General features: G+C 37.0%; 1 protein-coding gene and 1 pseudogene across 1 annotated transcript in view; both read left to right on the forward strand.

Moving 5' to 3' along the window:
* LOC109058968 lies at positions 1-14,994 on the forward strand (annotated as a pseudogene).
* Positions 14,995-16,853: 1,859 nt separating this feature from the next.
* LOC109069407 (zinc finger SWIM domain-containing protein 8-like) overlaps positions 16,854-20,058 on the forward strand; it is a 32,433-nt gene continuing 29,228 nt past the window's right edge. The window contains exon 1 of the mRNA XM_042768833.1: positions 16,854-18,497. Coding sequence (XP_042624767.1) covers positions 18,320-18,497 — 178 coding nt within the window. The 5' untranslated portion in view covers positions 16,854-18,319. The remainder of the gene's footprint in view (positions 18,498-20,058) is intronic.

The raw sequence follows: 20,058 nt of genomic DNA on the forward strand, positions 1-20,058 counted from the left end.
ATGGTACATGGTCAAAAAACTGGTACTTTAAATACATTTGTATTAGTTAAAGAAGTTAATTGACTCTGCTTATTTTGTCTTCATAGGCAGGAAAAAGCGTTGTGTACCTGAATACACTGCAGATCTCAGGTAGGCACCCACTGCATTTACTTGTTTTTACTATTTGTTAAAAGTTAAATAAAGGTGCAATCTGGAATCTTTTTTTTTTTTTTTTTTTCAGAATTGGCAATATACCGGCATCTCTTTTGTGTGCATTTGCTTGGGAAATTAATTATGCCACCTAATCAGACACATACTCATTACTGGTCGTGACTGAAATGTCACAGGTATTTTGTTTTCGTAAAGAGCATCTCGTTCAATGGCAAAAAACACATTCCTGCTTGGCTTTTCTAATACAACATTAACTAATGCAAACCAATCTGCAGTCAGATATATATTTCGTTGATGAGTTCCCTACAGCAGAGGTTAAAGAACTACTCAACGCAACAATTGCTCCTCAGACAAGATTGTATGGGAGCAATCTACACAAGCAAGCAGGGTTAGGCTTCGTGTCCGTCCTGGGTTGTTAGCTTGTGTACACATGCAGGTGTAAAATACTTTTCTGCCATTACCACTTTTCACAAAAGTACAGCTTTTTTTCTCCTAGGGGTTTTAGCATCTGCTTCTAAAAAAAAAGAAGAGACTAGAGGGCACATTAGCTCTGTCTGGTCCTGCACAACAGCTATCTGAGAAGCTAAACCCATACATTCTCAGTAGTTTTTTTTTTTTTTTTTTTGAAAAAAATCAAAACAGTGGGATTTTTTTTAACATTTATTTGTGGTGATAAGGTTCCCTTTGGTAAAACTGTTGTTACTTCCCTAAACAAATCCTGAGAGTGTATGTTTTTGCTTTCAGTAACCCTAACTGCTTTAAGGTTATGTCCTTTTTGAGTACTTTTTAAAAACCTGACTTCATTCCATTTTATGAATGCTCCTGCGACTTCTATTTAACATATCCTTCTCCTGTCTAGGTAGAGTTTGGATTTAACATCTGTCTCTTTGCTTTGGACTTGGAAAATGGGCCCAGCACAGGACTTTCTTTTCCTGTCTAGTCATCACATAGTCCTGAAATGAAAATAAAGGACAGACTAAGTGCTGCATACTTAGCTGGATGAATAGCATAAGAATATTTCTACTAAGTATGTGTATTAAATTATAGTTTAAATGCTTAAAAATTAATTTAAAAAACCCATAGTAAAGCATGAAACTGTATTGTCGCCCATAAAATGTATTAGAGAATGCTTCTCACAAGAGACTTGCAGCATGTAATTTTGCTCACTGTGGCCCAAAGTCACACATATTTCTGTTTAATTTAATTGTTTTGATTAGAATCATTTGGAAGAAGGATCTTCCTGATTATTTGATGCATGCTGAATAGACTGCAAGCAAGCAAAAGTAAAATTATTGAATCAGAATCTGTCCACACAAAGGTAAATAGTTTAGAAAATATACTGTGTGTCCTTGTGCCTCAAACAACACACAATATCATCATCACATATTGCCAATATCATTCCAGGTCTAAATTGAGAATGTTACCATAGACTTTTTCTACCCTACCTCTAAAAAGAAACATTTTCATTTTTTAGCATAAACCAGTCATTTAAAAAAGAGGTAAATATATTATATGTAAAATATTAGAATATATAATACAATTATAAATACTGTATATATAGTTAATATCAAATAAATGTAATATATGTATTTATTTTTATTACATTATTATTTTTATTCTTTGTTTGATATTATTATATAATTCAAATATATAATATTTGTATTTTAGTGCATAGTACATATAAATATATCAACCCACATATACCCATCAATAATACACCCATACATACACACAGTTGTATAACACAACACGACAGTGGGTCCTCATGGGTCTTGCTGTTCCAGCAGTGCAGTAAGCCTTCATAGTGTCTTCACACTGCTGTCCCCACCCTCTGAACCCAGAGGAAGCACTATAGGGGTTTCCAGAGAAAAGGGATAGAGAAAAATGTTTCACAATAAAACAGCTAATAAGCATCCTCACCTTAGGTTTGGCTAACACTGCCAGTTTGAGTTAACACAAGGTCATTTTAGGGTCAAGTGCATTACTGCATTTTTCATGTCAAGAATTTTTACAACGAGTTGACCTTTATTTGCCACTGCATTTCAAAATGTGCTATTTTTTTTGCTCCATCAAGGGAATTTCTCTCATAAATGAAATGTTGAATTTTACTTATAACTTTGTGTGTGTGTGTGTGTGTGTGTTTCCCTTAGGTCCTCTTGTCCCTGCTTCTGGAGGGCTTCACTCGAGCTGGGCTATTACAATGGATCTGTGTCTCAGACAGACTCTGGCTCCTTCCTGTCTAAAAATGGACTGACTTTCCAGACTACATGCTGCAGTACCCCAACCGTGGATCAAGTGACCACAACCAATGTAGAAACCCTGACCGACGGGATCCAAACCCTGGTGCTTTTTCAGACAGAAGTCAGGAGCCATCGGATGGGCCTACTGCGCACTGCCACCAGGGTGAGCCCTCCTGACTGGCCTTCGCTTCACATTTTTGACATATTTTACAAAAAGCTTCATTTTTTCATTTTTAAGAGCTTTTTGTATTACTTTGAGTTTTGTGTGAAGGAGTGAGTTCAAACCACCCAACACGTGCGTTTTTACTGTGCAAGAAAATGTCGCTTTTAGGTTGTTTCATTTACAGGAGATCTACTAGCATGTGTGACTAACCTGTGGTCCATCAGAGATATGACCCAACTAATTTATAATTGGGTAAATTTATCCACTAAATATCTTATAGACATATCAAATGCAATTCAACAGGCTGGTAAAAGTATAGGCTATTTCTTAAAAAGTTATTATTATTAATTATTCAAGCAAATTATTCACCATAATAACCAAAACATGCCTTTCTTGAGCTAACAAAAGCATAAATAAATGTATTTATTTTATAGATTTTATTTTTATTTTTTTTGGTTTTATTTGTATAGAGACTGTACAGAAAAACATAGCGAAAGACTAAAAATATGCATTGTACTGTATACACTTTAAATAGGACCACAACACAATAAGGACCTTTACATATAAATAGGCTGTTAGAATAAACCATATTAAATCCTGACCGTGAGTGTTTGTGTTTATTATGAATGTGTCCTGGTGAGTATTTGTAGGCCATAACTGTTATATTAGGGGTGTAGGTGTTGTTGTACAGAAGCTGAGTGATGTTTATTACTGCAGTGTCACAGCACACAGCCACAGTGTGTCTGTCAGTGAGCTAACAGCAGTCAAGGATTCTCTCCGTCCCTCTCTGTTTATTGTCTTCATTCATCTTCCTCTCTATGGATTGCTGGTCTAATAATCAGTCAGACTTACATCACTATGCACATTTGTTACTCCCATTTTAAGTGTCCGGTAGACGCTTCCTGGATCTCTTTGTGCTGGTCTGTCATCACCTGGCTGTGTCTGTGGTTCAGTACTGAGCTAGTGTTGAAATCTGTTTGCCTTATCTCTGTGAGCTGTGATTATCTCGGTCGCCTCTCTCCTCCTTTCCCGTTCTATGTAATAACATTAAACACGGTTACAGACTCAAACAATTAGAGTGTGCATTTAAATTCATGTCTGTGTGCGCATGACAGTGTGGCAGCAAGATGATAATTTGCAAGACACAGAGTGTCTCTAATGTGATCATTCTGTCCTAAATTATAGAGAGCTGATTCACAGAGTCTGTAAATGGGGGAGAGAGGGGGTAAAGCAGTGCCACTTTTCCTTAAGTTGTCCTCTAGTCAAGGAGAAAGAAGATGGCAGTAAAACCTAATTTCATTTCAGGATGTCTGCTCTCATGCTAAGACTATAAAAATTAAGACTATTAAAAATGGCATTTTTTTCCAAGAAAGAATAAAAGGTTGTGTATATAACATGCTGTGTTAAGAGATAAGCTACAGTACATTTGGAGAATATGTGCTAGATGTAGACTACCTTTCAAATTAACTTATGGTCATACATTATTTAGAAAAAAAAAAAAACTTTTTAATAATGCACTATGCCTTTCCAGTCTCCAGTTATTTTTTCCATAAACCTTCAGAAACACATAAATCAGCCAATAAACCAAACTATACATAACATATAACATAACATAACATAACATAACATAACATATAAAAATGAATGTTAAAATGATGGGGAGCACAGTGCGGATAAGAAACAAATAAAATATAAATAATATTTTTATAATTAAATGCATTCAAATTAAATATAATATATCTATATTTAGTTTATCTGATAATAAATTATTATTTTTTATTTTAATTTTGCTTTTTTGTTATCTGTCTAAAGCAAGTTCAAAGCATAACAGTTTTGGTACACGCTATCATTCCTAAATCCCTGAATATGTTTGATTCTGCACTTTTTTTCTATTCTCCAGGTGAGGCGAAGAGTGGGGGGTTCCTCTAATAAGAGTGGTCGTCTTGAGGTGTATCTAAAATGGCCGTGGGGAGCAGTATGTGACACCCACCGTGACTGATTCGAGATGGCCAGTGTTGGTCTGTAGACAATCTGAGGCTTGGGGTATAAGCTGCAAACTGTTATTCATTATCATTTAGAGGCGCTGTATGATTAACGACCCACATGTGCTGTCATTTAATTACCTGCCAACTACTCCCAAACGTGAAATCGGCACTGCTCTTCGACTATCCTATTTCGGACCTGTTCTGGTCTCTTTCCTTTGAAACTATCTTGGCTGCATGCAAATGAAGGATTCCTCTCTGAAGTGCCGGAGCAGGAAAGTAATGTCCTCCGTGATTGTAACCATGGAAATGAGGCCGGAGTGGGTGTGTGCAGTACCTGAGGGTACGCTTGTTTTATTTAGGTGGAGAATCCTGATAATTATTCATTGTGATGTATACTAGTGCCAAAGTTTGTGATTAGTATGATTATTATTAATTATTGATTATTTTTTTTTTAAGACGTCTCTTATGTTCACCAAGGCTGGATTTATTTTGTATCAAAAACAATACAAACAGTGATACAGTGAATGTTAATCACAATTTATAATAACTGGTTTTCTATGTTGATAATATTTTTTAAATGTCATTTATTCCTGGAATGGCAACGCTGAATTTTAAGCACAATTATTCCAGTCCCTTGAGTGTCACGTGATCCTTCAGAATCATTGTCATATGATGAATTTGCTGCTCATGAAACAGCCAAGTTTGTGAAAACTGGGGGAATTCTTTGATGAATAAAGAGAACAGAATGTTATTTGAAATTGTAATCATTTCGAACATTTTAAGTTGTCTTTACTGTCCAATTATTGGTCATTTAAATGCATCCTTGCTGAAAAAAAAAAACCCCACTGACCCCAAACTTATGAAATATATTTTTTTCAAGGCAAATCACTTAATACACCATAACATTACATTCCCCACACCACACACACACACACACACACACACACTCCACACACACCCACATAATACATAATATATATATATATTAGATATATATATATATATAAGTAGTCAGGTCAAAAGTTTGGAAACATTACTATTTTTAATGTTTTTTGAAAGAAGTCTCTCATGCTCATCAAGCCTGCTGTGTTCGTGGTGTTGATGCAAAAATACAGAAGAAAACAGTAATTTGTGAAAATATTATTACAGGCTTTAAAATAATAGTTTTCTATTTGAATATACTTAAACAAAAAAAAGGGTATTCCGTGTGATTGCAAAGAGCTGACTGGTTTTCAGCATCAGTGAAGTGACTCAGTCCTGGGCCTTGCAGTGTCAAGCATGTAACGCTCCAGTCTATCACATGATCATTTAGAAATGGCATTCTAATATTCCTGAACAAATTTATTATGAGTGTGGGAAAACAGTTCTGCTGTCTAATATATTTGATGAATACAAGGTTAAAAAGATCTGCATTTATTCAAATCACTAAAAGCAAAATTCGTAATAATATATTTCTAATAATATATGTTTCTTTACTATCGGGGGAGGGGGTCTTTTTATCAATTTAACACCATCCTAGCTGCTGATAAAAGTATTGATTGTTATTTAACAAAAAGAAAGAAAAAAAAATTAACATGACACCCAAATTACTGACCAGTAGTGTATATTGTTATTACAAACATATTTATATTTTAAAAACATAGCTTCTTTTTTTTTTTTAATTTTTTTGTTTTTTTTTATTCATCAAAGTATCCTAAAAAAGTATCACATGTTTCTGAAAAAATATTAAGCAGCAGAACTGTTCCAAAACAATTTGATAATGAATCATCATATTAGAATGAGTTTCTAAAGGATCATGTGATAAATGATCCTACAAATTCCGCTTTGCATCACAGAAATAAATGGATAATTTAAGTATAATAAATTTAAAAACAATTAGTTTAAATTGTAATAATATATCACAATATTACAATTTTGTGCCTCTGATTTTTTGATCAAATAAATGCGGCTTGATGAGCAGAAGGTTAAACTTCCTTTCAAAAACATTAAAAATAGTAATGTTTTCCAAACTTTTGACCTGTACTGTAATAATATAGATATATTTTAATATGAGAAATGCAAGTTAAAAAAGTTATCTTTGTAGCATGCCTTCTCATTTTTTGTTTCTCAGAGTCACAGTTCAGTCAGTTCATAAATCGATAGCTGAGTCTTCCTGTAATCTGCTGATCATGAATCTAATAACTATATTTTCAACAGTGGTGGTTTTAGGCGTGTGGAACGGCCTTCTGTGGAGCTAAATGAAGACAGAATTCATGAGTGACAGAATTAGTGGTCATAAACAGTCTGCCTGTTGTAATGGGGAACTAATATAAAGTATTTTGCTAAAACGGATCTGTATATTTAGAGAGATAGCTGTGAATTATTCACACAGTGAAACAGTAGGAAGGAGAAAGCAATCTGAGAGCTCATGAAGTGCTTAGCCAAGAGTCCCTTACACAGTTCCCCATCCTTTACCATGCACACATACATGCTTCAAAGCATTATGAGAGATCTCGATATCTTGTAAAAGGGTTCCGTACTGAAGCATATTTTAAGCTTCTGCTCTCAAGAAGTGTGCAAATGTCACACTAATTATTTTGTCCTATGCATCATCCACTGCATTGAATTAATGAATGAATATTGATTTGATTTGGACTTTTGTTTTGTTCAGGCCATGGTGCCCCACTTAGGCTCGTGGGAGGCCTTGAGGATTTCGAGGGGCGTGTGGAGGTGTACCATAATGGGAGGTGGGGCCACTATCTGTGATGACGAATGGGATATATTGAAATGCATGAAGTTGTTTGCCGGCCGACAGTTAGGATTGGGGTAAGAAATCATTATCATATGTGTGTTGTACGCACAGGGTTAGCAATTTTTTTATGCCAAGGACTTCAATATTACATTGTGTCATCATCTTTACTTTCAATTACCGTAAATAATTTTAAAATATTTTTTAACAAGTATCGTTTTTTCAATTTTATAAAGTTTTTTTTATATCGTCACTGTGTTAAAGCAAAAACTATTTCAAGTATTGTTTCTACCTTCTTTTAAAGTAATGTTATATGTATAAAACATGTTGAAATAAAAAACATAGTATTTTTCGATGGAAGAACTGATAAAATATTTGATTTTAGACTAGAAAGAATGAAACTGTAGTTATATCAAATTCAATAACTGTGTTATGGCTTTCCATTTGAAAAAAAAAAAAACCTTGTCTTATAGCATTATTACAAGGATATGATCTCAAACTGATCTATTGCAAGGTCTTCTAATGTTGCTTGAAAGCTTTTGTATCATCATCAGGATGTTTCTGTTTTGTTTAGCAAAATTTAGAAACACTTTGCACAAATGATTTGACTTAAAGCATTTACAAGAGCTGGAAGACACTGATGATGTCATGCACAAATCAGTGCTGCCTATAAGGACTGTCATTTTACACACACAAATGCACACACTAGCACAGCAAGTGAACTTTATTAATATAGATGAATGGATGGAGTGTATGAATGATTGATGGGGTGCAGGGATTCACTCCAGGAGTCTGCAGTGGGATAGAATTTTAATTCCTTCACCATCCGTGTAACATACACTTTTCAGTACATCAGTCCTCTTCTGTACATAGCCAGTGATTGTTTTGAATGACTTTGCAATGTAAGTATCATTACAAAGTTATGTACAATAAACTAATATAGTTCCATATGCCTTTATATCTCTCTTCCTCCTTGTTATGGTCTTTAAAATTACACTATTATTTAAATGATTAGCGTCAGAAAGATTTTTTTTTAGAAGTTAATACTTTTTTATTCAGTAAGGATGCATTAAATTAGACTTTTTATTCATCACAGAACTCTGTAAAAAGAAATTGTATTATGGTTTCCTTGAACTGTTTTCTATGGAAGCCCGTTTCCGCCACTGGATAAAAAATAAAAATAAAAAAAAGATTACTGCGACTTTTTATCTCACAATTCTGACATTTTTCCCTCACAATTGCGTGAAAACAAACGTGTTGAAATTCTGACTACTTTTTTTCTCAGAATTGCGTGATACAAAACTCGAAATTGCAAGTTATAGAAAGTTAGAATTGCAAGATATAACTCGCAATTGGAGAGACTAAAGTCAAAATTGTGAGAAAAAAGTCACAATTTTGAGAAATAAAGTCAGAATTGTGAGATAAAAAGTCGCAATAAAGTTTTTAATTTTTTTTTCAGTTGTGTGAGAAGGATTGTATAGTTTTTAATTTTTATTTTTTATTTTAGTGGAGGGTTTTTGGTTCCGAATTGTATTTTTTGTGTACTTGTGTAAGGATTATATGACACTGGAGTAATGAAATTAAACTTTGCCAACATTAGAACTAAATAAATGCCACTTAAAACATATTAAATTATTATTATTTTTCAATTTTAATGATATTTTACAGTTTAATATTTTTGTAATAATATTACCATTTTTACTGTTTTTTTATCAAATAAACGCAGCCTTGGTGAGCGTAAGAGACGTCTTTCAAAACATCTCACTGAGCCCAAACTTTTAATCGGCAGTGTATCTTAACTGTTTTGATAAGGGAATGAATCACAGGCATGTGTTTGTTTTCAGTGGTGTACCAAAGGCATGGACATGGGCGCACTTTGGGCAGGGCACTGGTCCTATCATGCTGGACGGAGTGCACTGCACAGGAAATGAGCTGTCTCTGGAGGAATGCCCTCATGCGCCCTGGGGCCAGCACAACTGTGATCACATGGAGGACGCTGGAGTCTCGTGCAACCCGTTTTCAGGTGAAGATGTGACACAAGCTGTGTCAAACTATGTAGTACATTTCAAATACTTCAAGGACCAAAACCCTTTTACTTTTATCAGCATTTTATTTGTTTGTATAAGTGCACTGATTAAACATAGACATGCTAATGCTGCTGTAGATGGAGTGTTGCGTCTAGTAGGAGCTGATAGCCCATGGGAAGGACGTCTTGAGGTTTATCACGCTGGAGAATGGGGCACAGTGTGTGATGACAACTGGACCGGCCGTCACGCCCAGGTGGTGTGTCGACAGCTGGGTTATCAGTAAGCTATGTATTTGTCCTGTTGATAACATAGTTCTTGAATGCAAGCATATAATGTGCTACTTAAAAGCAGTAATTTTAAAAGCAGCACATTTTTTGCATGCTAGATGATTTCAAGTTTGATTTGAGATCTTTTGGTCTCAGGAGACCAGGAAGTTTGTTTCATTTAGGTACCGCAATACTGCTGTTTGTCCAAACAGAAGGGCGAGCTGAGGTGGGCTCCAGATGGGATGTTATGGGAGAGGGTACAGGGTTGATCCTGCTGGATGAGGTGACATGTGAAGGGGGAGAGAGCTCTCTGCTGGACTGTGTTCACGGTCAGTGGGGACAGCATGACTGCTCTCACACTGAGGATGTGGGCATACGCTGTGAAAGAGAAGGACAGAACAATGAGATCCCTGAAGTGCCTCTTGCCACAGGTTTGTAAACTCTATGTAAAAACTTTTATTAGCATTATCATCATCAAGAGTAGCACAATATCTGAACCAGATGTTAAGAAACAAGTCCACTACACTTTTTTTAAGAGCCCTCCAAAACAAATAGGATACTAGAAGACATCATCTTTTATATTGTAATGACATGCTTATACATGTACGTACATATAATGAAATGCATTTTTATATGTAGCTTATAATTATTAAATATATATAAATATACCATAAAATTGTTTCTGTCATTTCTAATTAGGCATTCAATTCTAGTACTGAATAACAAGAGTGCCCATAGCCAATTGAACACCTGATATATGATTTTTTTTTAAATATATGATATGATATGGTATTTCATATGTGATTTTGCACAACATCACCCTTTAAAAAAAGACTGTAATTTTTTTTATTCTCAATCATATAATCCACTACTCATCCAGGTATATAGAGGTCCATCTTTCCTGTGCTGTGGTTCTAGGTCCCCTGGTGAGGCTGGTGGATGGCGAGAGCCGTAAGGAGGGCCGCGTAGAGGTCTTTATTAACGGCCAGTGGGGCAGTGTGTGTGATGATGGTTGGAATGACATCAGTGCTGGAGTGGTCTGCAGACAGCTAGGATTTGTGTAAGCCTGTTTCATGCGATGAAAGAAGATAAACACACATTTTCAGACACTTATTTGTACGTCTTTCCCTTTAACAATTTCAGTGGGGTCTCGAAGGCCCGCTCCATGGCTTATTTTGGTGAGGGTCAGGGACCCATCCATCTGGATAATGTGAATTGTGCTGGGACAGAGGCTTCATTAGGGGAGTGTTCAGCTGTGGGTCCGGACGCCCATGATTGCAGGCACAGTGAGGACGCAGGGGTTATCTGTGACTTCACCACTGAACCCATAAAGTACAGAAGCATGAGCAAGCAGGAATGTGGTTTGAGACCCAACACACAAAGGCGCAGGAGAAGGATCATCGGAGGAGACAAGTCTCTGCGGTAATGAACGTCATGGTTTATTTTATTCACTAACATTGTAACATGTGCATTGTGTTTATTAATCTCTGTTCACAGGGGAGCAATATATAATGTTTGTTTATTTACAGTTACAACAGAAAAATGTCATTAGCTTTATAATCGTGTTTGATAGCAAAAAGGTTTTGAGTTAAGGTATAGTTCACCAAAAATTAAAATTATGTCATTATTTTATGTCAAACCCATATGACTTCCTTGGAATGGAGATTTATATATATATATATATATATATATATATATATATATATATATATATATATATATATATATATATATATATATAAAATAATCAAATAAAATAATGATTAAGATGTGTAAGGCAAGGAGTACATTTCTAAACAGTACATTTTTTAGAACTTGGCACATGTGTGTTAAACCATCTGTGACTGTCGTTTAGGGGTGACTGGCCGTGGCAAGTATCTCTGTGGCTGAGGTCTCAATCGAAAGGCACCCATCCACTTTGTGGGGCGACTCTTATCAATTCCTGTTGGGTCATTACTGCTGCTCATTGCTTCAAGAGGCGAGAGAAAGACTCTCCTGACATCTAGTGGCTCTAAAGAGAATGACAAACACTACTTTGCTACAATGTCTGTCATTCCTGACAGTTAGGCGATAAATAAACGTGCTGTGCATGAACATCTCTTTTTTCAGGTTTGGTTCAGACCCCTCCCGTTATGTGCTGCGGCTCGGTGACTACCACACAGAGGAGAGGGATGACTTTGAGCGCACTCTTTCTCCTGAGCGCATCGTGATCCACAGGAAGTACCACAGCCAGGGCTGGGAGTATGATATTGCCTTACTGAAGCTGAAGGGCACAGATGGGAATTGTGTGGCCTTTAACCCGCACACTAATGCAGTTTGCCTTCCTCCTCAGAGCAACAGGAGGGGCAAGAGGCCTATTGCCTGTGTTATCACCGGCTGGGGAATTACAGGTACTGCAAACTCAAACATATTTAAAGAAATTCAATACATTTATGATGACTAATAATTTTTTTTGGAATGGAAGACCTTAGCTAATAATTCTGGGTAAAAAAACAAACAAACAATATAAATATGCAAACCAAATAACTTTGCAAAAAATATGCAAAAATTATAATGTTAAAATTTAAACACAGTACTGTTTACAAGTGTGGGGTTGGTGAGTTTTTTTGAAGGGGTCATATGATGAGATTTATTCCTTTCTCTTTGGAGTGTTACAAACTCTTGGTGCATAAAGAAGATCTGTAAAGTTGAAAGGACTAAAGTCTCAAATCCAAAAAGATATTCTTTATAAAAGTTTAAAGTCAACCACACCCCCCTAAAACGGCTCGGTTTAACACTCCTGCACATGTCTATGTCACTATGTGGGAAGATTTTTCATAACACTGCCCAAATGTTCACGCAAAGAAAGAAGGCGCAACTTGTATTTTCTCTGTTGCCGCTGGTGCCATGTCGTGGAGACGCTGTGTGTTTCATTGTGAAAGCGAAACTATTTGTTTGGACACAACTAGAAATCAGTGGTTAAGTTGTATTTCAACACTGTTCCAGAACAGTTTAACCCAAATATTCAGATGTGTGCTGCACATTTTATGGAGGATGAGGACTGTTTCCTGAACCAGTAGCCTGCAATGCATCTGTGGCACAAAGGCTGTTTCTATAAAGTTGGGCATTTCAAACTTTGCAAGGACAGTCTGGCGCTTCTGACTCACAGCCTGTTTTATGTTTATGTGGCACGATGCAATGCAATGCAACACATAAAAAGACAGTATAAGTCACTATAATCAGTAATTATGTCCCCATTGGATGCAACAAATGCCTCGTTTGTAATGGGTTTTTATTGTTTTTGTCTCGTCTAGTGATGTCCGGATCGTGAACGAATCTTTCTATTTAACAGGATCTTCTTAGTGAACCGGTCGAACCAGTTCACCAAATCCAACAGAATCGTTTGAAATGGTTCACGTCACCAGTACGCACTAATCCACAAATAACTTAAGTTATTCGGTTTATAAACGTGCCTTACACTCCGATGCTAAATAAACCAATATCCCGAGTTATTCAGTTACTCCTAACAGTACATTGACTGAACTGCTAAAAGAGAACCGATGATGGGATGTGCACGAGCAGAGCAGCCGGACTGAGTCTCGTGCTGCTGGCCTGGGAGACGGCATCACAGTATGTTAAGGGGCGTAACATTTCCGTCACACACTAGAGGTATTCGGCCAATCCCAACGCACTGGATAGCTGGCCAATCAGAGCACACCTCGCTTTTCAGAACAATGAGCTTTGTAAAAATCTACGCATTTCAGAAAGGCGGGGCATAGAGGAGAAATAATAATGTACATTATATGGAAAATAATGTGTTTTTGAACCTTAAACCGCATAAACACATTGCATTTCACCAAATACACCAAATAATGTTCCTTTTAGCAGCATCATATGACCCCTTTAAAGTCTCTGTACACCAAGACTTTATTTACAGTATTTGACCAAAAATATACGTAAAACCAGGAATATTGTGAAATGTTATTATCATTTAAAATATTTTTTTTTTTTTAATGTAATTTATTCCTGTGATGCTATATTTTCAGCAGCCATCTCTCCAGTCTTTAATGTCACAGATCATTCAGATTTACTGATTTGATGCTCAAGCAACATTTCTTCTTTTTATCAGTGTTGAAAACCGCTGTGCTGCTTAATATTTTTATGGAAACAGTGATACATTTTTTCTCAGGACTCTTTGATTGAACAGCTTCTATTTGAAATAGAAATCCTTTGTAACATAAATGTCTTTACTGTCACTTTTGATTATTTTTTAATTTTACATTTCATTTTAAATCTTTAAAAAAGTTACATTTCTGAAAAAAGAAAAAAATCTTAATTCCAAACTGATCCCAAACTTTTGAATGGAAGTGTATATTTTTTATGTAATATTTACATACATCAAAAAGGTGTTTTAAAATAAAAAGCACTAACGTTTTTTTCTCTTCTTGTCTCTTGTATTAGACTCAGAGTATTCCCGAACACTGCTGCAAGCCTGGGTTCCGTTACTGCCCTCCTGGAAGTGTAAAAAACGTTACGGCAGTCGCTTCACCAGCCGCATGTTGTGTGCCGGCAGCTTGTCGAACCATCGGCGTGTGGACAGTTGTCAGGGTGACAGTGGGGGGCCACTGGTGTGCCAGGGTGAGGCTGGCCACTGGATGCTCACAGGAATCATCTCCTGGGGTCACGGTTGTGGCGACCCCACCTATCCCGGTGTGTACACACGGGTCGGCCGGTTCCTGAAGTGGATAGAGAAAGTCACCCACAGTACTGGCAAAGCGTGATATTACAGTGTTGACATTAAAACCACTTACCGCATTGTATAAATTATATATTATGTAATGCCTACATAATTACCAGCTGGCTATTAAGTTTAAAGCTGGTTTGATCCTGTTTTATGTGTTGCACATTTTACTACTTGCACCAAGCCATTTCAATTCCATTTCTGTATACTTGAAGCATTCGTGAACATGCACAAGAACATGAAGCCACATGTTTTTGAGGGACAGCTGCATTAAGTGAGCAGAGTTTTCCGGGATTGAAAGGTCGTCAACGGATAAGCCTTTGTAAATAAGTCATTTTGCACTAATCTGCATGCCATATAAATGGAGCATCTGTGGGACGTCTGTGTTCTGGTCTGGCTCTTCTGAATCAGGTTCTTAAATTAGTTCACATATTGCACTTAAATGTCTTTTGTTATGCTGGAGTTAATTAAGACAAGTAATGACATGCATATATGTAAAGATTCATTACATTCCACTTATATGTTGGAATTATTGAGCTTATGATTGAATTTTTCAAGGGGATGCAGAAAACCAGTGTCAGAAAATAGTATGTTCAGTTTATTTATACATATAACAATGCAAAGATTTTTCTCAAGCTCCTACCCAACAGATAATGTAATAATATCACTGATATGAAGTATTGGACTGTTAAAGGGTTACTCCATTTCAACAATTACCATGGTAACCACAGTTCCTCCCTAAATACCACAGGTAATGTTTAAGAGATTAGTTCGTTTTAGGTGCATAGAACATATATTTTGGATGAAAACCGGTAGGCTTGAGACTGTCTCATAATGCCAAATAAATAACAGTGTCAAGATCCAGGAAAGTATGAAAAGCATCGTCAGAATAGTCCATCTGCCATCAGTGATTCAACCGTAACATTATGAAGTGACGAGAACACTTTTTGTACACAAAGAAAACAAAAATAACAACTTTATTCAACAATTCCTCTCCTCTGTGTCTCTCCAAATCAGCGTAGCGCCATTTTGGCAATTCTGAGCAGTATGCAGATGGTGTACTTTCTTCTGTGTCAGCCGTGCTGCGCCGATGTACTGTTTGCTTTCAAACCAAAGTGTAAATACGGGTAAAAAGCCTATCCTTGTGGCGCAGCTGATACAGAAGCGCGATACAGGAATGTTCTGGTGTTTTTTCAGGTATATTGTTGTATTTATTTACATAACAAGAAGACATTCACTTATAAATTCATTGTTTCTTGCTTTGATTAATGAATTGAGCTATAACAGTGGTGCTGTTTTGTTCCAGCTGGTGTCCCAATCAAGAAATACTGAAATTAGGCATTGACAGAAAGAGAGATGGAGAAGATCGCTTTAGTAATTAGTCAAGTTTACACAATACCAATTACAATTCCATGTAGTCCAAACGGTTCAAATGATGTAGATGCTTTGGTTCTTAATATTCTATGAACGGTCTGTTATTAATCAATCCCAAAAAGGAACTTTGATGTAATTATGTAAAAATGTAAAGGCTGCTAATATGTCATATTTAGCCATGATTAAACACTGGTTTAGAGAAACTGTGAATAGTCAGATGTTTAGACACCAAGATGGAAAAATTAGATAAACTGGTTTGAACGCATAACCTTGTCTCCTTGTTATTTATTTATTTTTTATTTTTTTGATCTGCAAAATGGTGATCTGAAAGCAAAAACATGTCAATCAAAAACGCATACTGTTCTGGCATCATGATCATCTATTTCCAACACGTGTTTGTATTAAATGTTGAAAATCGTCATTGACCATATTAACTGTACTGGAACAGGCTCATTGAAAATAAATAAATGAAAGGGATTTGGATATTTCCAAATCATTGTTGTTAATATATGGTAAATCTCTCTCTCTCTAAATATATATATATATATATATATATATATATATATATATATCTTACAAATTTCACCTCTAGACTAAATTTTAACAGTTACTTATTTTAAGATAAACAGATTTAGAATTATGACTTATTTTCCTGTTACATGTTGCCATATACTTCATTACAAAGGAATAATGTTTTGTTAAAAAAACATCATTGCACCATATATAACTATTATGTAATCAAACAAATCATCAATTTGGGTGGCATAAAATTAAAACACACACACACACACACACACACACACACACACACACATATAAAAGTGAATGTCCACTGGAATGGACACTGGGTATGAAAGGGTTAAACAAAATCCACTATTTGTGTAATAATAACATTAAACTCTGGCTTGCATCGCTCAAAGATCAAAGAGGCTCTAAACAAGTCACCATCTTGTATTCATTTATTGTTATTAATTTAGGCTATTTGATTGTAGTGTCCAAAATCAGTCGGAGACACGCATGATAATCTGTTGCACAATATTCAGTTGTTGATACTGTAGTATTAAGGTAAATCAAACAATTGAAGTGCATTCTAAATTATTCATTATTAAGAACCAGACCTAACGCACATACCCATGATCAAATAACTGCCATATAATGTGTTATGCAAGACAAAATGCTTTGAAACGAGACTAGTGTTTGTCCAGGCTGTAATGTCGAGCGGAAGTGCGGATCAGCTGATGCTGGAGAGCCATCTTCATCTTCCCGAGTAGAGCAGAGCAGAGGAAAGGAGAGGAGTGGGGAAAGGACAGAGAGAAAAGGGGGATCTCGACTCCAAATTGTCGGCTTAAAAAGACATTTTGGACCCAGAGAGCGCTGGCTGCTTAGAAACGGAGAACTAGAAAAGAACCGGCCGGTGACACATGAAGACAAGCGGATGACAAGCTTTCACACACAAAGAGAAGACATATATATGAGGCAGCTAGAGGTGGCATAAAGACAATTTATTATGTTTTCCACGGGTGGACGTTTGTCCTGGTCAAGGGGTTAAATCTGCATTTTAGTCGTGTGATTTTACTATAAACCTACATAGAGGCACAATGCTGAGATAAAAGCACTGGCGAGTCGTTTGTTTTGGTTAACCAGTAGATCGCCAAGACTCGGATAAGGGACCAAGGCTTTTGTGTCAAAACATCAAGACCGTGTTATTCCGTCTGGTTATGTGTAGGGATACAAGCACTGCTCGTGTCAGCGTTTATTTCGACAGTTTTTCAAGTGTTTGGGATTTCTGGCTAGCCGGAAAGCTAGCAGGCTAAGCGACTAGCTTTTCGGAGTTAGCAGAGCTACCTCGATCGACATAAAAACAGCCGTACCGGGGTTGTTGTGGGTTAACAGAGGTTTATTATTGTGGTATGGCCTTATTTAAGAGAAATAAGCCTGCGCAGGGTGATTAGTTGTACTTGGGGACCTATTTTTTTCTTCAGCGCTCTCTTGTTTTGTTAGCCGTGGAGCTGCTGTGGGACTCGAGGCTCAGCTGATAGGACAAACAGAGGAGAGGGGCTTTAAATGGAAATCTGAGTGAAAAGAGCTCATGCTCGCTAAAACGCCCTAAACATTACTAACATGTTTACATGCAAGGGTGTCACTACAGTTGGTGTCAGTTAACACCACTTTCTATGTAGGTAGTACTTACGGGTAGTCAGACCACTGGAGAGTTAAAAACCTTATTTCATAAGATTTAAACCTCAACAAAGGTCCACTGATACATCTCTGGAGTGTTTTTTTTTTTACCTGTAGGTCCACACTTGACAATGTAAGACAACACTTAGGTTAAAAAAGAGAAGTGTATAAGTTTATGAAATCTTAGCTATGGGTTGTGTCACTTTTTTCAAGAACTAGACCCCTGAGTGTCTCCAGCATTTGGGGTCTAAAAGCATGGATTAACTTCACTTAACTGCACCACAGTCATGTGCAAAACCTCTGTTTGACACCCTAAATATATATTTTCAGGAAACAGGCTTTCTTGAGGGACTTTGCAGTGCCCCTCACACAGTGTTTGGTTTGAGTGTGAGTTTCCCCACCCCCTGAGCGAGTGTCACTCTCTCAAAACAACAGAAGCGCAGAGGCACGTTCAGTTGAAGCTTTCAGGTCTCCACACAGCAGATGTGATGGAACTGATGTTCGCTGAGTGGGAAGACGGAGAGAGGTTCTCCTTTGAAGATTCAGACCGTTTTGAGGAGGACTCCCTGTGCTCATTCATATCAGAGGCAGAAAGTCTCTGCCAGAACTGGAGAGGATGGAGGAAACAGTCAGCCGGCCCAAATTCACCCACTGTGAAGATTAAAGGTAATGGAAGATTGTCTTCATGTTCTGTGAAGTGGTTTATGTGCTGTCATTGTAATGTGAGCACACCGTGCCTTGGCATGGCTGCACCTTTGACCTCAGTATGTATTTCTAACTTATGGGCAACACTGTCATGTGACCTGCACATTCAAAACTACCAAGTTTAACTGTTCTTCCATACATGGGCCTTTTTGGCAAATTAGTTAACTTTGTATGTATCAGCGTTATATTTTTACTTGTTTTGGTACAAGTTGCATTAGTGGAGTCTTGATCAAAAATATCTAAAAACATTTTATTAAATTTTTTTCTTAAGTTGCACATAAATAATATATTTTAAATGCAAAAGAAGATGCTTAAAAACCAAACCATGAATGTCAGTAAGATCCAGTGTTGTTTGAACCTTAACATTCTTCAAAACAACTAGTTCTTTTTTCTGGTTTAACTTAAATTTCTCTCTATGAAAATGTTGTTTTACAGTATCCTTGATTTTTATTCCTCTCTAAGCTGTAAATCTAGAGCTTGGATATTGCAGCACACCTGTGATGTGTTAAAATTGTGTAAGAATCATCTTTGGTTAGTAACTCTGTATTACTGCAAGTTCCTTAAACTGCTGAAACTGCGGCCCACCAAAAGCCCGTGCTGTGCGTGTGTAGAGAGAGTTGAGCGGAGTGTGTAGCATTTGTTGGATGAGTTAAGGGAGTTTGGAAAGGGAGGCCTTGTGTGGTGTTTAGATTGAGAGCGAGTGAGTGTTGTGGGGGGTTGGGTGGAGTTGAGCAGCAGAGAGCTGTAAAAAGAGCTTTGGCTTGTTCAGGTCACTGCCTCAGAGCAGAGGATTGTGGTTAAACAAAAAAAGCCCCATTTGATCAATCTGCATAATGCTGCTGATCTTGCACAGCCCAGTTTGAGATACCAAATCCCCCCTGGTTTTTATCCGAATCAGTTCTAAAAGTAAATCAGGGGTATCTCACGTGCCTGTTTTCTTGGAGCTGGAACTGAGGGAACACGATTGCTCAGACGTGGCTGTTTATATAGCACTCTGTGAGCTGGTTGTCTTTGTTCTCTGGTTGTTGGGCAGCGGGCGGTAGATTTTGGAGCCGTGGGACGGCAGACCACTTATGAGAGACTGTCTCACCTATTCACTGCCTCACAAAAGACAAAGCTGTGTCTCAGCCTGTGTTAACTCTTCTTCTGTTGGTCACCATGGTTTAGTCAGCCAAGACTGGCTATGAGTGTGCCACCTGATTCAATGGGATCTCACCCACATTTATACACGTTGCTGAGCAGCTGTTTGTTGGCAGTACCTTTAATGAGTCACCTGTCCCCTGTGAAGTCGTTGTCTCTATGACTCCCACTGTCTGGCTGTAATGTATTCTTGTATCTGTTTGTGGTCTGGGTAATTCATCTCCAAATTAGTTTAGTGTCTCATCTTTTGGCGGTTGGTTTTAGATTGTGTGGGTGTCTTGTTATGGTGTGGTTTGCATCTACTATTTGATCATGATGACAATTATTTTAATGCTTTGTTTGACAGCCGAAACACCAGGTTGTACTGTGGGTATATTGATAA

Source organism: Cyprinus carpio, chromosome A13 (assembly GCF_018340385.1).
Source record: "Cyprinus carpio isolate SPL01 chromosome A13, ASM1834038v1, whole genome shotgun sequence".
Lineage (NCBI taxonomy): Eukaryota > Metazoa > Chordata > Actinopteri > Cypriniformes > Cyprinidae > Cyprinus > Cyprinus carpio.